General features: G+C 43.8%; 2 protein-coding genes across 3 annotated transcripts in view; both read right to left on the bottom strand.

Moving 5' to 3' along the window:
* The window catches only part of ccdc85cb (coiled-coil domain containing 85C, b), a 41,270-nt gene extending 35,364 nt beyond the window's left edge, over nt 1-5,906 (bottom strand). For both annotated transcript variants that reach the window (XM_084031083.1, XM_084031084.1), the window contains exon 1: nt 4,527-5,906. In XM_084031083.1, the coding sequence (XP_083887209.1) occupies nt 4,527-5,244 (718 nt within the window). In that variant the 5' untranslated portion in view covers nt 5,245-5,906. The remainder of the gene's footprint in view (nt 1-4,526) is intronic.
* Nucleotides 5,907-6,148: 242 nt separating this feature from the next.
* Nucleotides 6,149-12,564, bottom strand: LOC311027191 (cholesterol 24-hydroxylase-like). Its single transcript, XM_084031080.1, has 15 exons — nt 11,955-12,564; nt 11,761-11,838; nt 11,256-11,337; nt 10,884-10,957; nt 9,723-9,809; nt 9,420-9,558; nt 9,181-9,291; nt 8,935-9,097; nt 8,308-8,373; nt 7,975-8,047; nt 7,815-7,899; nt 7,616-7,726; nt 7,374-7,462; nt 7,196-7,262; nt 6,149-7,109 (listed from the first exon to the last, which is right to left on the bottom strand). The coding sequence occupies exons 1-15, from the start codon at nt 12,092-12,094 to the stop codon at nt 6,960-6,962; spliced, it is 1,515 nt and encodes a 504-aa protein (XP_083887206.1). The 5' UTR covers nt 12,095-12,564; the 3' UTR covers nt 6,149-6,959.
* Nucleotides 12,565-19,911: the final 7,347 nt, after the last annotated feature.

The raw sequence follows: 19,911 nt of genomic DNA, 5'->3' as shown, positions 1-19,911 counted from the left end.
GGGAGATGAAAGTTCCTCTTTCCTGCTGTGTCACTGAGAGGAGAGAGACTCACTTCCTCTTTTGTTGATCCAGGAACGTGGGAAGTCCTGACAGGCTGACTTTTCATTGACAGTACTCGACTGAGAGTTCCCACTGTGGCTCTTTCACATAACCTCCTGTGTTTGTGCGACTCCTTTTCTACTCCATTACGTGTCGTATCAGCAGAGAAAGACAGGCTCCAGGGGACCGGAAGCCAGAGATAGCCAAGAAGAGCACAGCCTAATAAAATGATTCTTTTTTTTAAGTATCTAATTTTAACATGACTCAAAGCAATCCTATACATTTTCATATTTAATACTACTAAGTAGTATTACTAGTCACCGAGACTAGCCGTTACTTTTTCTCTTTTGTTGAATCATGCACCTCTGAGTTCCTGCCATGAATGAAAAGAAAGTCCAGTAATGTAAAATAAAACACACCGCAGCATGAATGTGAACAAACAGGATAGCAGTGACAGAAACATCCGATTCCTTTCTTGAAGCCCAGAGACGCCAGACAATGACCTGAAACCACAGCTGAGAGGAAAACACACACACACACACACACACACACACACACACACACACACACACAACTGGGAGGGCTGGTTCTATAGTTTCATTGTGAGCTTTTAGGTCACGTCACTCCCCAAGGGTGAAAGGAAAGAGAGAGCAAAGCAGAGAGGAGCCTCTACAGCAGAAAGGAGAACAGTTCAGACTGTGCCACCTCATATAAATTAAGAAACACACAGGTGTGAAAAACACACACTTTTATGACTTCTTTGTGGACTCATTTCAACCTAATGAGGTTGACAGGGTGAGTAAACATAGGAAGGCATGCCTCCACACGTAGGAGTCCAGAGCAAACAGCCTCCTGGGATGTGAAACTACTTAGAAATCAATGCACTGTGCTGAAGCTCTAATGAGTGTTCATCTCCAGTGAATCACTAACCTACCTGACTGGTTTCAGCCACACAGCTGAATGGACTGACACACTTGTGGTAATGAGGTCGGAAAAGTGTTCAGGAAGCAGCCGAGTTCATCTTTGTGTCTTCACAGTATATCGATTTCTGGAAGCTTGGCTAACCGCTAACACCCTAGCCAGTCGGAACAGACCAGAAATAGCCAATCACAATAGGCTGGTTCCGTTCACTCCCCTTTGGCATTTTGTTCTCAGGGTTGTGTACCACTTGTGTCCAATAATTTATACTCCCAACAGCGGAAGGTGAATTAAACATGGATGGTGTAATAAAGCCAATAGCTTCTTCCATTTTGGATTGCAGCTTTCCATTCCATTGTTAGGATCACTGAGGCTGCTTGAAGACGGCCTTTGTGGGTCAGAGTTCACCAAAGTTGAGCTGAATAAATCCATGCTGACCTCCACCCTGCATGTGAATCCACAAATTGTGGCAATTCCGTCAGATTGATATTGATTTCAATGTGTCTGTTTTTTTGTTTTTAAAGATTTTTTCAGGCATAGACACTTTTTTTTATTAGCAGTGGACAGATAGGAAACATAGAAGAGGGGGTGCGACATGCAGCAAAGGACCTCCGGCCGGGATTCAAACAGAGGTACGTGCGTACATGGCATGCCCTCTAACCACTCGGCCACCTGCGCACCAAATGTGTCTGTTTTAAATGCTGACATGACAGTGTTCAGGTATGGAAGACCAGTGAGGCGTCCCGTCCCCAGCAGTCGGGCCTGGTTTAACATCTCCTTGGCTTCAGGTACACAGGTGGATAAACAAACTTATGTGCCAGAACTAGTCTCGGTAGTCCCTAACCAGCTGGATTGGGTTTCTGCTATGAGTTAGAGACATTGTTCCTTTACAGTCATTTAGCAGCTCAGAGGCCAGGAGAATGTGTGAAGCTCCGTTAAAGTTCCAACAGGCATTAGTGCGGAGAAGACCTTCAGTTCACCTGGACAATGTCAAATGTCAAAGCAGGTCTTTGCTGCCTCGCTTGGGCACTTTGTCTTAATCCCACATGGTGATACACGTCCATGTGCCACTAAGGTCTCTGTGACAGCATCATATTTCAGGTGGTCTTCAGATGGGATTAGGTTCCAGACCACCAAACGTGAAAGTCTGGAAATAGATAGTTACTATTAGAAAAGAAGTCAGTGAAACACAGTGGTCGACGATGTCGCTCCAGCTGTGCTTTCTGTCTTGTTTTTATTTCTCAGAACAGAAGCCTTTGCTCTCCTCGTGCAGTACAGCACACAGCCCATCCCAGAAAACTACACACAGACAGCTTGCGTGCCCAAAAGGGGAGGAGTGTGGGGGGGGGGGGGGGGGCACACAAAAAGTTCAATTAAGCAGACAGCAGGATGTCTCTAACAGCATCCTCCTTTGAGCTCAATAAATATGCCCCCCAACAGTCCCCCGCCACCCCCCCAGCTTCCCAGCCAACCCCTCACCAGCGTTCAGACTCTCCCCCAACACCACTGAGATCCATGAAGGGCCCTTTGCTGGGCCCCTTTCATACACCACTCTCCCAGGACCTCTTTTGTCTCTAAAGAGACTGACTTCTAGATTTAGATTTGCCAAAAAGAATCATTTAACAAAAATTGACTCAAAATGTATGAGATTCAACCAACCGGTCTGTTATATACTAAAATACCAAATATTCCTCCTCCTCCTCCTCCTCCTCCTCCTCCTCCTGCCTCAGTGTGTCTGGCAACCGGACAGATGCTGTTCATTTAGCTCTTGAGCGGCAATCCTCAAGCTCGTCTCCGAGGGTCCTGGGGGGCCACTCTGGCATTCGGACAGCATTAAATAAAGCTACTCTGCAGGCCTCACGCCGCAGCCACGTCTGACCTCACAACATGGTCCCTGCACTCGGATTTCAAACAGCCAACAGAGTCAATCTGTGCTGGTGGGGGAACGTTCTTACCCGTCAGACCTGTAGGGACTCGTGCCCATTCAAAGTCCTGGGAAAGCAGGTTTTTTGGGGATTATTCATTTAGAGGCGAGATTAAACTCTTCTGGGAACGGTTATCCAATTTATGGAAGGTAGATTAAGAGCAATGTAGTATTGTTGTGTTGCATTTCAATCATGCGATTGACATCTTAGACAATGTCATCTGTAGTTGGTTGAAATTGTGTAAAAGCCAGAAAGATGTGTGATTCTATGCTTTGTTTAGCACCAGATCTCATCAATCTCATTAGCAATGCATTGGTTTTAACAATGAAATAATAAACCTGTCAAGTGAAAAAGGTCTTTCCCATGCTAGCATGTCATTGCATGTGTGTGTGTGTGTGTGTGTGTGTGTGTGTGTGTGTGTGTGTGTGTGTGTGTGTGTGTGTGATGAGCACTCAGAGCCAGAGCCTCAGGGGCACACAATGTCACAATCATCAGGCCAAACAGCAGCTTAGAGAGGTGCTGGGCCACTGCAGACACAATATTGATGTTACATAATGACAGCCACACACCGCCCTAAAATGTGAGTGTTTCCAGATTAAGGGCTCCCTCGGCCCTCGCTCATGCTCATTTCCACCCTTCTGTATTTGTTGCTTTCACGGTTTCCCCAGTCTACAATGTTTGTTGGATCATGTAACCTATGTGATTCGATATGGACGATGCTTGCTTTGAGCTATACACGCTGCAGCCCTTTCCTTGTAAATCTGGGTAAAAAAATCATTTCAAAAAAAGTTTATGGGGGAGTTTTTTTTCCTCCCATGAAACAGAATTTATTCCCCTCGCCAAACGAATCATGGCAAGTTATCAGCCCATGTGCTGGCAAAACGAGGCTTAGTGTCCTCCTGTTCCATCAGGGAATTTTCATCCCAGCTTGAAGCTTTCAGCAGAGTATTTAGGTCTTAACACGGGTACATTGATTTCTGGTCCCATGCCATGCATTTTCAATGGGCCTCTAAGCAGACATGAGTGCTCCTCCGCAGCCAAAAGGAAACAATGATAATCAGTGAACGACCCCCCCCACCCCCCACCCCAAAACTATTAAGATAAGTCCTCTTCCTTAAGGACCACGAGTGCAGTGACCTAAATCAGTGCAGATTCAGATGATGGGCAGCGTGGGACAGAAAGGCCACTTAAGGGTACTGTGGTGTGCATATGTCTGTCATAATCACCCCAATCAAGATATTACAGTGAGGTTAAGCCAAGACCCCCCCCATGTTAATCCTCCACAGCAATTTTGATCAGCATATGTTGTCAGTGCAATCGCATCCTGAGTGTAATTTAGGGATGAAAAAAAAAGAAAATGATGAGATGTAACAGGCCAGTGGCATACATATCATCATTTCTTACACTTAGCTGTGGTTGAGCTCTGAAAATTGTAGGAAATCAACTCGAATTTCAAGAGGACTCAGAAGAACTTCTGTCTCTTATCTGTAGCTCTTTTAAAGTCTTTTGGTCATCCGTCTCGACTGCGTTGAGCACTCAGATGACAGTCCAATCAATAAGTCTCATGATGGCTTTGACCCTAGGGTGTGCATGTTGTGGGCCTGTGTTGGCAGCCACGTGTGATTCCACATGTATGTACTCACCATTAAGTCCATTGGGGATGCTCCTGTGGTGGTGCGGTGCCGACAGGTCGTCCATGGACCTTCTCATGGTGGTGCCTAGTTTACTGGTCTCCGAGGCGGGCTTGTGTATGTGGTTGTGGTTATGGTGATCAGGGCTACCAGCACTGCCGGTGCTGGACGTGCTACTCCCATCCCCGACGTCCCTGACGGTGCCGGTGCCACCGTTCAGGTTGGTTAAACTGGACTGGCTGTCTATGGAGCTCCTGGACCCGGCTCCATTCCTCTCCTCGTCCAGCATCAGGATGATCTCCTTCAGCTCGGAGTTCTCCCTCAGCACGGTGTCCTGGTTGGCCTCCAGCTCCTTCAGCTTCATCATGTAGGCGCCCACCTCCTTCCACATGGCGCTGGCAGTGTGGCGGCCAAAGCGCTGCCACTCGCGGGACAGCTTCTTGCCCTTCTGCCGGTCGTCGTCCAAGAAGCAGCAGAGCTCCCGGAGCTCGTGGTTGTCGTCCTGCAGCTTCTGGTTGATCTCCTTCAGGCTCCGGATTTCGTGCAGGTGCACCTGCAGCCGCCGGTTGATGTCTTTCATCATGTTGCCATGCTCGATCATCAAGTTCATTTTCTCGCCGTCAACCCTCCTTAATCTCCGGAGCAGCTCCTCTTTGCTGCACCTCAGCATCTCCTCATCAGTCAGCTGGCTCACTTCATCCTTCGGCCCCTCGGACGGGTTCTTCGCCATGTCGGTGTTGTTAGCTGGTCTCAGGTCGGGGAAATAACGGACTCAACGAGATCTAACTAAGCCAAGCATGCGGGATTGCGTTAACATAGGAATTCATTGTCCAACTGATATAGTCTCGTTATCCCCTCCTCTTCAACAGGCCGACGTGAAAACGATCAAAGGAAATATGAATGTGATGCTATGGCAACCGGCGGACGAACCGAGTAGCCTCACTAATCTTTGAAAGGAAAAGCCTTTATGACTTTCGTAAACAACCGCTGCTACTTACGTTCAGTCACTAACGGAAACACGTGAATTTATATCGATTACCAGCTATATTCAATCAGGTCCCGGTCCGCGGTCCCCAGTCCCGTCAGCACAACACACCGCGTCCCGCTGCAATGAGCCCCGTGTCCTCTGGACATCGCTCCGTTGAAACGATGCGAACCAGAAAGCTCATTCACGTCTCCCTGCTCGGTGAACCTGAACGTGACCTGAACGGCGGAACGTCGTGTGAACACGGAGAGCGCGGGTTCCGGTGGTTCCGGTGGTTCCGATGCTCTCTTGAACGCGGTTTACCGTCAACAGCGCTGCTCGGATAAGCCTCTTTACTGAGCTGCCGGACGGAGGGTGGAAGGCTGTCCACTCAGCCTGCTCGGCATTAGCAGCGAGCCCCTCCTTCTGCTCCACACAGGTTTGAAATCAGTCAATAGGATTTCAGCCAAAATGGCCAATCAAGACGTGGGAGAGGAGCGGGCAGCAGGTAGACGGGGGCTCGCTCCTCTTAAAGGGACAGTACCACACAAACACGCTGTTCGTCATGTTAAAACGCTTCGTATGTTTTACGAATAAGCACACAGAATCAAGCTTTTTGTCTACTAGATCTTTTACTCTCATTCACACTATTTGTTTGAGTTGTGTTAGTAAGACCTAGATGTGTTTTTTGTATTTGTAATGAACTCTTTCTACTGGTGATCGGGAGTGTTCTAGTCCTGTGAAGATAGAAATCAAATTGAATGGAATTGAGTTATAACTTTTGAGCAGTGAATTATCTGGAGATTGTAGGTTAACTGCTGCTTTTGAGATTTATTTGCAAGGCCACAGCGCCCTCATGTGTACATTGTCAGTAACAACCAAAACAAGGCATTTCAGTACATCAAAAATCAATGCATAGCAAACTGAGCAGTAAAGTTAAATTGAAAGATTGTAATGCATCAAATATATCATCATCAATTTATTAAAGTGCACAACAAACCAGATAATAAGAAGCATCATGACATGACATATTACAAACTGGTATGGGATGTATGGCCCAGGACACATCCACCCTCCACCGTATTATATGTTGTTTTTTACGTGTATAGCAATGATGGGGATACAAACTGAATTTCATTGTGCAACCTGTTGCACAGAGACAATTCATAGAACCGTGATTTGTATATTTGTGCTTTATATTAGAAGCTTAATGAGTATGGAAGAACAGTGATCAAGATAAAAGGGTAATTTCCATCAAGATTAAAGTACTAATGGTACTCAAAAGTAGTTATTTTGTTTTCCCCATATCCTCATTATTGTTCAGCAATAGCAATCATTTATATAGCTGCTTGTGGATATACTGCTGATATGATTAAAACAAGCAACGCTGATACTATTATCATTATGAAAGCTAAACAAATCATAAGTAATACAGTTACTCTCACTGTCTGTGGCAGGAGAACCAAGCTGCAGGCCGTAGACTAGTCTGTTGGATTTCTGTGTCTGACAGAGCACACCACTCCACTCTTCGGCCTGAGTGTGCCATTGTCCACGAGGTCAAAGCTCTGTCCTGGCAAAAGGGTGAAGTCAAACCTCTGGAGCAGCTTGGCCATAACCACTTTAGCCTCCATCTACAATCAACACCCATTGGGTTAGCTCCATGTGTTGTTATGTTGTGTGTGTGGTTGTGATGATTCATGCAACTGTCGCCACCCACCTGAGCAAAGTTCTTCCCCAGGCACGAGCGTGGACCGACGGAAAATGGGAAGTAGGACCAATATGGCCTTGTAGAACAGATAAGAGACAGCCTCACTTAGTCCACACCTGACTGCTGGTCTAACATGTCAATACAAACAGTAAAACGCCTCATTGTGTTCAAATTGTACGCCACATACTTAGGAGCGTCTGGGTGAAATCTGTCTGGATCAAATGTCAGCGGGTCCTTGAAGAATCTATCCATCCTCCCGGTCACATAGGTGCTGAACTGAATTTCAGGATAATTCATTGAAAGCAGGTCAATTTTGTTACGCTTTGTCTGTATTCTTTATGTATATAAAGCAGAAACACATTCATGGGGGTGTCCTCACACACAACTCCTATTTTCTGGGTACAAACAAACTCAACAAGTGCGACTCACGAAACATGTGACTCCTCCAGGGATGTGGATGCCGTCGATGACGATGTCTTCCAGTACATCACGAGATGTGCCTGGAGCTGGGGGGTAAACCCTCAGAGTCTCCTTCAGCACCTGGGGGGGCGGGACAGTGTGAGCTGCCCATCTTGGGTGGTATGTCAGGATATCTTGGTTTAGCATGTCATCTTGGTTTAGCGCGTACCTGTGAGAGGTAGATCAGTTTTCCCAGATCGTCGTAACTGATTTCCTGTTTCTCCCCGATGGCGTCATCCACCTCTTTCTTCACTCTGAGAAATAAAATCACAACCATCATTCAGAAGCTACAATACAAAAAGATTTTTGCAGGCATTATTAGTTCTTACTTTTCCAGTATATCAGGACGTCTTGCAAGTTCCATGATGCAAAAAGCCAGTTGATTAGCTGTTGTTTCGTGTCCTAGAATGTGAGAACGTTATATTAAAATGGAGCAAACTCTAAACCAAAAATTGGGTCTTAAAAGAATATTAGTGGCAATAAAAGACCATTTATAGAGAAGAGCATGTGGACTCTAATATATCCAGAATTCACACCTAAACTTCTGGATAGTTCATATTCTGGGTGAGAGATCAACGTATTTAGATTTCAGGTGAGGTGTCCATGAGCTAGAACGTGATCACAGCTTCAAGCTTACTTTGGAGCCTTTCACACAGACTCACCCGCAACGAAAAATGTCACAAAATTGTCCAACATTGTCTCTTCATCTTCTTTAGTCATGCTTTCCTCTGGAATAATACAAAAAAACATTAGAACAACCAAAACAATATTCCAGTGATCATATATAATTTGTAATAAATAAATAGATAGATACTCTCGCTACTGGACTGGACTGTAAAGAGGTAAAAGGTTAACCTTGGCCGTCTGCCCTGCAGATGTAATATGTTAAAACCAACGATGTTGAGATGATGATTTTTTTTTTAAAGCAGGCCTGAACACCTTTTTATTTACAAAGGCTTTTCACTGCTCAATCGTGCCCCCGTCATATGATGCAATGTTTTTATGCCTATGCTTTTATGCATATTTTTTTATTATCTTATTTTTTATTTCATTTATTTTTAATGTAAGCACGCTGAGATTCACTGAATGAAAAGTGCACTACAAAAACAATCTATTATTATTATTATGATTTATTATTATGGTTGCAGCTTATATGTATTATTTATTCTACTATTCTCAGTTAAAAATACATATTTTTCTTTTCTAGACCCTGCAGCTGACATAAGACAGGGATGTTTAACTGTATCTAATCGAATCAGTCAGTTAATCTTGATTGTCGGGACCGTAACCTTTGCCAGCTGTTTTGATTATTTGTGTGAGGATGTCCTTGGGGACGTTATCGCCGTTGAGCAAGGAAGTCTTTCTGTCCTGAATCCATTGAGCTCCGGTTGTGCGAAGCAAGCGGCACGCTTCCCTCACTTCTTTGATGAATGGACGGTTCTTGGGTTTGAACTGGAAAGATGGCAAGATTTTATGATCCCACACAGGTTCTTGTCAACACACAAACTCCATACGGACTAGCGGCGAAGTCAAACCTGAAAAAAGCTGTCTCGGACATTGCAGACCATCCCCTTCAGAGACGTCTCCACAGCTTTAGAGAAAAGAGACCTGTCCTTCAGCTGGTCTAAATCCACACCGAAAGCCACCTGACATTTATCAAGACCACAAGGTAGTTACAACTTGATCAGATGATGCTTTTGTCAAAAGCGGGTGCCTCAATCATACGGCAAAAAAAGGGTTTGGGGACAGGACTTCCATAAAACAGACACAATACCTTAGCAATAACATCAAGGGTAACAGAGTGGATGAGGTGGAGCATGCTGGCCTCTGATTGGTTATCAGCAACATCTGTAAGTTTACTCATCAGTTTCTCTGCCCTCTCATTGAAGGTGCCCATAAGACCTCTCAAATACCTGCAAATGGTAGTTTTAAATAGTGGACTGCAAAGCTCCACAACAATTCTGCAATTTGAAAATATTGTCCAAAGAATGGAGCAATACACAATCGGAACAGAGATTATACAAATACAGGTTGAGCTGATACTTTACTGTCTCCTTGTGGTGAATGAATAACTCACAAGCTGCTGAATGCAGGGTCCATGATCCGGCGCTGCTTGTACCACAGGTCATGGTCCTGTGCGGTAACCAAGCCGTTACCGAGGAACCTAGGACACACACATGGGGCACAAACTAGCAAGATAAGGTTATAAATGACATGTGTGTGTCTGTCTGACGATTAAACAATTAATCGAATTTGATATATATATATATATACTCTATATACACGTCAACATCCACCCATGTACATGCTAATGGAGGAGGCTGCCATACAAGGTCCACGCACACTCATACTGATAACAGGAGCAATATGGGGTCAGGTACACAGACTGTGTGTAAGAAGAGGGCGTAGTCATGGTGATGTCACCCGTTTGTTTGTGAACTACGGTTGAAGCCTTTAGTTCAGCATTTTGGCCATTTGACTTTTTGCAATCAAGGAAGTGACCATATTTGGACTGTGGAGGAGCGACACCCTTAGTGGATCTGAATCCATGTGGATTCTGGTGTGAAGCTGCTAACAAAGTTAGCTTCATAATTCAATTCATCTTAGTAGCTAACTGCATTTGTAGAGTGGTAGCGACCTGTCAATCAGCAGGTAGCCCCGCCCCCTAAAGCATCCCCTGCTTTCCTGTCTGGTGGACTCTAAAATGACCATAATGTACTAAATGAACATCATGCTGGATTGAAGAAGACTTGAAACTAGAGATTGAGACCATAAACTCATGTTTACAATTTTTACTGAGATAATACATCAAGAGAGAAGTAGGACCATTTTCTCAGAGACTTGTTTTTTGCTACCAGAGGAGTCGCCCCCTGATGGCCAGTAGAGAGAATGTAAGTTTGAGGCACTTCAGTTTGGCTTCACTTCGGTTCGGTATTTTTACCATGGACACTTCAATAAGCGAGATCAGACCTCGGATATCCTGATTACAGAACAAATAGATCTACTCCCGAACTGCAGCTGACCACAAAGTATTGCCTAGGAACCAAAATTTGACAATACTCACATACCAAAAACATCAGTGCTATCGGTTTAGAAATTCAAAGTGACAGTATAAAAAATATATACACTTATTATTACTATTATATTATTACTTTAATGGTCCAAAGTAAAACAACTATATTTTGTTATATATGTATACAGTATATGAATACTTGAACTCATTAGTCTGGAAAACTACCTTTGACCAAACAGGCTGAAGACTCTGCTGTAGAAGAATTTATCTTTGGGATACTTCGGGGACAGCAGGATCTCCTGAAACAGAGCCATCAAAAGGAAGGAACATTGAAAGACAAGATTGAAAGACCAGTTGCAGTTGATGGTTTTTTTAAATGTAAATATAATCAGGATATTGTCCATTCTTACCCAAATGGACACACGTTGGCACTGTAGGGCCATAATCATATTTCAAGGCTCTATCAAAGCAAGGCGTGTACTGCTTATTGTGCAATTAATGCTTATGCATCTGACGGTTACACAAAGACAAAATACACTAAGTGTGTGTGTGTGTGTGTGTGTGTGTGTGTGTGTGTGTGTGTGTGTGTGTGTTTACCTTGGTTCCCTCAGGGCAGGTCACAAGCACAAACACGTAATGCATAACATTCATCCTGCAAACAGGTCCATGACGCTCGGCCCTGTGAACCACATCTTAATTATGGGTTGCTTTATTAGAGCTTGCATAACTTGACGTGAGAAAATATGACATTACATATTTAAACGTTCAGGTGTATGAAATATTCATGTGTATGTAATATTCACAGGCATATGAGCAGAATTTAAAACTCACAGAAAAAACGTATTAACATCTGAGATTAAGTGGAGTAGAAGTAGTAAAGTACTATTACAAGTATTTAAAAATTGCACCTTAGTACAATACTCAAGTGAATGTACACATTTAATAATTATATTTATTCTATTAACAATCTATATTAATTACTAATCTAATCATGAATAATTCGCCTACAAATAGGCTTAACATAATTCTATATTAAAATAAATGAGTTAACAAACGGGCCTTAACGTTTTATATGTGAGACGGTGCTCGTGCTGAACGTTACCATTGCAGGAAGGTGTCGTAGACAACCTCGCCCTTTGTTATCGCCCTCACGAACGTTGACGAATGTCCGAAGAAAAAACTGGAAGAAAACAAAGTGGCACGTATCGTCAAAACAATCGCTGTGGCAGATAGCACCATAATACATTTAACTCATTTAAACAAGTAAATGTGTAACGTCACACTTCAGGTAGTTACCTTTCTCTCGGCGGCCCAGGAATGTGGTCATATTTCATATGAACGTGTTTCAGAAACAAGCAGTAACCAAGAAACAAGGTGAAAATAAGAACGAGCAGAAACAACGCGACCCAGCTCAGGATGACGTGGAAAACAGACATGTTGGTCGTTCAAGTTTAGTGAAGTTATCGCGAAAAATTGCAATCGGTTACCGAAATGAAACGTTCTTAGAGCGTCAGATAATCCAAGGTACGCAACTCTCCCCAGTGAGCCGTTGTGACACGCATACCCCTTTTCCACCAACGCGAACCTAGTTCAAGAGCCGGAACAGGTGTTGTGCCAGTGTAGGTATCCCCGACAGAAATTGTTTCCCCTGGCTGCGGGAGCTACTTCTTCTGTCTATTTTGAGGGGGGGATACAAATTCTGGCAGACAGGTAAACGTCTGAAATAATCTGTTTCCCCCCCATAACTTTGTGTATAAAATAAGAAACGTGCTCATAATCACAGAGGTTATATAGAGTAGTATCTAAAGAACACACAAAATAAATCATTTGATGCTCAGACTTCATCTGTTTACTATAGTACATTTCGAGTGAAGTTGCTTAAATAGTCTTGATTTTGGATATTGACGTATATTTAGTTCGACAAATTCCATACCAGGACTTGAATTACAGCGTGTTATATGTCAAATCACATGAGGAAATGGTTACCTTCGTTTTGCCGTTCAGTACTACAACGTTACGACGTACAAAAGAATAAAATCATAACGCTGTTGCTCCGCCTGAATGAATGCGCGCTCCCGCAGCCAGGGGAAACAATTTCTGTCGGGGATCCCTACACTGGCACAACACCGGGCCGGTGCCGTGCTGGTTCGCAGTTGGTTCAACTTGCGAACCGTCCGAGAACCTGTTTGCGTTTCCACCGGCTAGAGAGCCCAGAGAGCCACGTCATTACGTCACTGTATACGTCTGAGGTTTCCCCGCAGCGCTAATTTCAAGCATAGCAGACATGTCTCTTCAGAAAAAGTGTTTATTTCGGCAAATAATACAATAACAATAAAATACACAAAATACTAAAATCACAACATGTTTTAAAGTGTAGAACTGTGTGTGATCAATAGATCAGAGTGTTTGATGTTTAGTCATCTGCAGGTTGGACCTCCGTTCAATATCGCTGATGTCCGACAGCTCTACAAACACAAACCAGAGAACAGCGGTTTAATCACAAACGTGTCCACGACGCTGTGAACACAGATGTTATGTTACGTTGGTAGTTGGTAACGTTTAGTGAGCCAACGGCAGTCAGAAAGTGGCATGCTAACGTTGTTATTAGCAATATCACGCTAGCTGGCTAGCTAGCCGGTCAGCTTACATTACCCGAGGAAGCAAAGCCACTAGTTGCTGCTGTTACGAACGTAATCACTAGCTTGGTAAACTAAACAGAAACGTGTCGTTAGTTTGCAACGAGGTGAAACATTTTAAAAGTGAAACTTACCGGGAACAGTAACGTTTTTTTTTTTTTTTTTTTTTTTTTTTTTTTAACTTTATTTACATATTCAGTTTACAGATTATGTCAAACATTAACACATACGGTAACACAATTCATAAGAGCTGTTTCACAGATACAAAAACACAAAATCAATAAATAGGATACAATTACAAAATACATTCCTGAGATCTCAGATAAGGTAGTATAATCATAATAAATAAAACAAATTAAATAAATAAATATTTGTATCTAATACAGTATAATTATGTCAATATGAATGTACGGTATGTAATAATCTTTGCAGTCTTAAGTTTCATTAATTGCCAGAGGGTACATCAAATATCTTTTCATAGTTATCTAAAAATTGTATATTCTTTTTATTTTTAACCAGGGCTAAGGATTTATATAGTGAGTTAAATTCAATCAAAAAATGAGGAAAGGTTGGCTTGGAGGTTGAAAACTTTTGCTTATGAATAAAATATTTTCCAGGAACAGTAACGTTAGTAAAACTCCGCACTCCGCAGTAACGTATTTTCCCCCGTTGCCTCGAGCGTTAACCCCGCCCCCAGCCCCTAACGTAAGCCGGGCCCAGTTCCAGCCCAGCAAAGAGTTGGGGCCGCTCGGGAACCAGTTTTCCTGGCCGAGAGCCGCCGGCTCTTTGTCTGTGGAAACAGGAAGAACTTGTTCGCGATTGGGCACCGGCTCCGAACCGGCCCTCAAAATGCCTCGGTGGAAAAGGGGTAGCAGTCAGACAATAAAAGAAGAATTCTAACCGTTCGCACGATGGTTACGGGCTCCATAGCTCAGTGGTTAGAGCACTGGTCTTGTAAACCAGGGGTCGCGAGTTCGATCCTCGCTGGGGCCTGAGTGGGAATTGTTTTATACGTCATAATGTGACGTCCCTCTGTGTGTTCTTAGTTTCCGTTTTACGTCGCGTAAGAGCGAAATAATAACAGGTTTACCAGCCAACCTATAGTGTATCATTATTTATATAACAGCAGTTACACACTCATCTGCTAAACCAGTCTGTGCCATTTCAGCCTCTAATACACCTTTTGAGATACATCGTTATTTTTGAAGAACATTGTTTGTATTTTTTATACTCCCATGGAGCTTTCAATACAAGCATGTCCACCCAGCAAACACACATCTGTTATCCAGAAGGATTCATATAGTTATAGTATAGTTATATAGCAGGCTATCTAACAAGTATCAGCACGATCTGATGAATGGTAACTTTTAATAAACAATGTTCCGATCCAACTCTCCTGTTCCTGCTCACGCCTCGTCCCGACCCACTTCCGCATTTAAAACTACGAGCGGACAATGTCTGATCTGCATTCATTGTAAACATTCCACAAGGTGGTGCTATATATTACTATGTAAATAAAGCTCTTTTCACTTGTTCATCATGTATCACATTTTTAATTGTAGCACAATAAAAACTAAGCAGGCAATGAACAATGAACTTCCATGCAAAAATATAATTAACAAAAAATATATTAAAATAGAAAAACGTTTACAAAACAAGTTTCTTTCAAGAATAACACTGCAGATGCTGCTGCGCTTTCTTTGGCTCATAGTTGCAGTACTCAGTACTCACGTGAAACAAACAAACGCGTGTTCCCCTTCTGACTGACATGTGATATTTTGCATATCAACATTGCACCACAAGTGCACTCTGCATGCTCTCTGTCTCAGTGGAGTAGGAGGAGGAGCTTGTGTGCGCATGCTGTGAGCTTGACAGCTATAAAAAAAAAGAACGAAAAACAAAATGAACGGCTCACCACTGCGACTCGGTTCCCATCGTTCATGTTAAAGATTCGGTTAGTTCGTGAACGTCACAACTCTAGAAAGCAGAGCGGCAGTAACAAGCGGCCCGACCGGCAAAGGCTGAAAGAACGAGTCTGTCACTGAAAAGACAGACACAAAGCGGAGATGCAACGTAAAGAGGGCTCAAACCCGAGTAAACCTCGGGTCATCATTTGAACGGTGGCGAAAGCTCCGCGAAGATATGGATCTGTAGAGCGATGCTGATACAGCAGAGTTTCTGTTGAAAGCAGGGCTCTCAAGTCTCACGCATTTCAACCTGTTCACACGCTCACACCCACATCTAGTGTTAAAATAATTTTTCCGTAAACGAATAAATTCACCCAAGGTGGAGATCGGAGACATAAATAAAGTCGACGTCTGACTTTAATCTTGTACAAGAGGAGCAGTTACAATGCAACAGCGTGTGAGGATGCTACAGAGGAAGTGCTCAAATCATTGTTGTGACTTGAGTCTTTTAAAGGCACAGGAGATAACGCGTCATTGAAAACATGTAATACAAGACATCATGTGCACAGGGCCCCTGATAACGGTTAGCTGTTCTGCAGGATAGCTTTAGGCCCTGTTTAGGTCATCAGTGGAAATACTAAAGTCATTAAAACCCTAAAATCATGTGGTTATACAAAATTCTTATAATATCTAGTATTTCTCACGTAGACAAATTACCGGGATCATTAAAAAAACCTCTTATTTTACACAAATAGTTCACCGAAATGTGTTTCTGAAAACATTTTATGCAAGAAATAAGCTATGCAGTTGCTGAATCTGTCTTTATTTTAGATCGACAACGGTCAGTTTAAAAGATTTGAGAGAGCTTGCGGGAGGTGACGCCCCGTCTCTCAAAACTCGCCGCAACGCGAAGGCATTGCACGGTCAGCCAAAATCTCACTCTGAACTACGTTAAAAAACTTGAGAGCCCTGGAACAGGTCATCTTTCGTCTTTATTGTGGATGTTGTGACACAGATAACTTTCATGCCGATGCTTGTTTATGACTGAAAGCTGCCGTTAGTTTGTTTTTGTGTTATTAGACGTGTCGAGACTATTTCTGTCTCTGCAGTATTGTTTATTTGTTCGACGGAGACGTTAGCCTGGAGGGGGGGTGTGCTTCGTGGGAGGCTCCGACGGGAGGACGATAGAGCTCAGAGGGGAGGGAAAGTTTGAAAGGCTTTTTTCAAACCTTTCAAATCGCAGACCATAGCTTTAGGTCCCGTTTACACACAGGGAAAACGCAGATATTTCCATGCGGTTTGGCCTCTCATTTACACGAAAACCCAGTTTTTATCACAGAAAATGACAATTTCTAAAAACTCCGGCCAAAGTGGAGATTTCTGATAACGCCGGTTCTGTGTTGTCGTGTCAACTGGGAGAAACAGGGTTTTAGGTTCTCAAGCGTCACAGGAAGTCGCTCGTGTTATTTGTTGTTGTTGATTCTGAGGATTCTGATTGGCTTGCATGGCTTTATCCTTCTCCCTACACTGCCGGCCATAGGTTTGGCATAGTTATGATGCCGTTCGACGACGGGTTTATGTGGGTTGAACTATTTGTTTCTCTACATACCCTGCTATGTGTAAACGTGACCTAAGTCTTAAACACTGAGCCATCTAAGGACACTGCAGGTTTTAATACAAGCAAGTTTAGAAACTGATAAGTTGAGTCTGATGTCAGCTATGTACACAAAACACAGTTCAGCTAGAACTTTGACTGTGGTCAGGTTTATGCAGGTTCCTAGAAAAAGCAGAACTAGGCCTGTGTGTCATGCACCCATTGCTGAGGTAAGTTTTCATGACTTTAAAACTTTTAACCTCAATTGTCCTGGCTCCCACGTCAGAGTTCAGCCCTCAACAATCAATTAAGGCATGGAAGAACAAGGGAATTCCTCCAGGACTGAAAATAGCACCAACGTTGCCAATCAGAGCATAAAACTGTGTAGATAGACCCACTTCACACATCAGATCCTGTCTGCTTTCACCTCAGCTGGTGAAGCAGGAAACACTCCCTCGCTTTATACAATTACACCGATCTCAGGAGCACTGGGAGAACAGTAATGGTCTGAGTAGTCACATAGGCTTAGAGCGATGCATACAGAAGCGATGGGCTCAGTGATGCAGATGGACATTGTGAATCAAATGTGCGCTTATGTTTGCTTGTGTAAAGATATCGCCTCATCATTAAACACGTTCTGGAGAGCTAAAAGGGGCTAAAAGCCTGTGACAAAGTAAGCACGAAAGGCACAAAGTCTGATTTAGAATCAGTTACGTATTATTCTTCAAACACACCATCAATTGATTGCCTCTGATGCATGCCCTCTTTCCCCCTGAAGGAAATCTATACGATAAAAAAAGATGATTTCTGACTGATTAGTTCATTTAGGTCGCTAAATTTGAGTACAGTCTACTGCAAAGCTCAACATGACTCTTCTCAAACTCTTACACTCACCACTTAACATTCTTTTTTTCTGTTTTGTTGTTTTGTTCTGTGTTTTGTGTCCTGTTTTTGTCTCTGAAATCGGAAAATGTCAATAAAAATATGAATTACACACACACATGCACACACACACGCACACTATAGGATTATTTTTGCTGAAAGTCAAACAAATCAGGTGGTCTTTATTTAAGTCTGCAGTTAAACTGATAAAACATGAAGCGTCTGGCCATCAGAACGAAGACAGCTGAACAAAGACAAGGGAGTCTATCTGTGGGAGTCTATCTGTGGAAGTCCATTGAGGTAGGTATAACATCTCCCCCCCCCCCCCCCCCTCGCAGCCATGTGTCTTATCCCAGTCAGAACATCACACTGGAGAAGATTTTACCGGATACCCATCCAATCTCTGCTACCCACCATTCTCCACCGGTAAGGAACTTGAAGTACTAGGGGGCTGTGGAACTGCCAGTCTGCAGTCAAGAAGGCGGACACCATTTCAGCCTATGCCTCCCTGCAGTCTCTCCACTTCCTGGCCCTCACGGAGACCTGGGCTGCGTTTCAATAGCAGTTTGAGTTGCCCTCGCTCACTTGCCCTCAGCCCTTGCTATGACGTCACACGGAGGCCACTTAGAGGGTGGAGGGAAAGTGGGCGGAGGGGGAGTGAAAGAGGTAAATGGAACACACCTGCCCTCGTTCACTAACAGCCCAGACAATCATGGATCAACCACACGTTGTTGGAGTAGCGCTATACTGCCTATTCCAAATTACACAAAATATGCGGAGACTCATTTCATTGAGACGAAGACGTATTCTGCGCTTGATGGCAATACGTCGGCTTATATACTTACACTTGTAAACGGTGGGCTCTGCCATAACTCTGCAACAGACAGTCTAATTGCACAATTTAAGAAAATGAATTCAATTTAATTCATTTTCTACTTTCTTCTTCTTCCTTGGTGGTGAATAGACAGCAGACAATGGTGTTTGAGGTTCATTATCGCCACCGCATGGACATATTTTTCGTGCACCACTGCAATGCATTGTGGGTGATATACAGCTCTGAAGTGGCCATCGTTGTTCACTCGATCACTCAGCCCTCAAGGGTCGATCTCACGGAGTTCACTTCAGCTGTTCAGGGAAATGGAACAGCCCTTAAGATGGCGGCGGGGATTCCCCCGAGGGCAAGTGCTTAGGGCAAGTGAGCGAGGGCGACTCAAACTGTTATTGAAACGCAGCCCTGGATCACCCCAGAAAACACTGCCACTCCAGCTGCCCTTTCAACTGCCTACTCGTTTTCACACTCCCCAAGACGAACAGGGCGAGGAGGAGGAACTGGGCTCCTCATCTCACCCAGATGGTCCTACCAGGTCCTTCCTCTGGACCACCTACCCCGATCTACACTTGAATTCCATGCCGTCTCTGTCACCCTTCCTTTCAAACTCAACATCATAGTGATCTATCGCCCACCCGGTCCTCTCGGTGACTTTTGGATGAGATGGATGCCCTCCTGAGCTGCTCCCCTGATGATGGCACACCACTCGTCGTCCTCGGTGACTTCAACATCCACCCGGGAAAGCTGCACTCATCTGAATTCTTTTCCGCATGTGACCTTACACTCTCCCCCTCTCCACCAACTCACCGGGCCGGGAACCAACTTGACCTTGTCTTCACAAGATCCTATGGCATCTCGGCACTCTCTGTTACCCCGCTCACCGTGTCCGACCACCACTTTGTGACTTTCTCCCTCGCCATCAAGCCCACCACATCCCTCCCCTCTACGCCTCGAATGGTCACCAGCCGCCGCAACCTGAAATCCCTCACTCCCTCTGCTCTCTCCTCAACTGTTATCTCCTCGCTACCATCCTCAGAACAGTTCTCCTTAATGCCTACTGAGGAAGCCTCCTCCATCCTAGAAAGTAAGTTCTTTTTTACTTTCTATCTTTAATTTAATTTAATTTTTATTCTTTATTTTCTTTAATCTTATTATTATTATTCTTTTTTTTTTTTCTTCTTTATTTTCCCCCCTGGGTAATGGGGGCGGGACTAGATAAGCCTCGGCTTCTCCCGCTTTCCCTTTCGGCCATGTGTATTCATGTTTACTGTGTGAGTAAGATGTGTGATGATGACTTAATGTACATGCCCGAAATAAACAAATAAATAAATAAATAAATCCTGATGTCCTCACTCTCCTCTTCTTTGGACACTCTCTGTCCCCCAATCTCACAACCTGCGCGATC

Source organism: Eutrigla gurnardus, assembly GCF_963514095.1.
Source record: "Eutrigla gurnardus genome assembly, chromosome: 16".
NCBI classification, from domain to species: domain Eukaryota; kingdom Metazoa; phylum Chordata; class Actinopteri; order Perciformes; family Triglidae; genus Eutrigla; species Eutrigla gurnardus.
The sequence above is the reverse complement of the archived record's forward strand: the minus strand, read 5'-3'. Positions and strand labels throughout refer to the sequence as shown.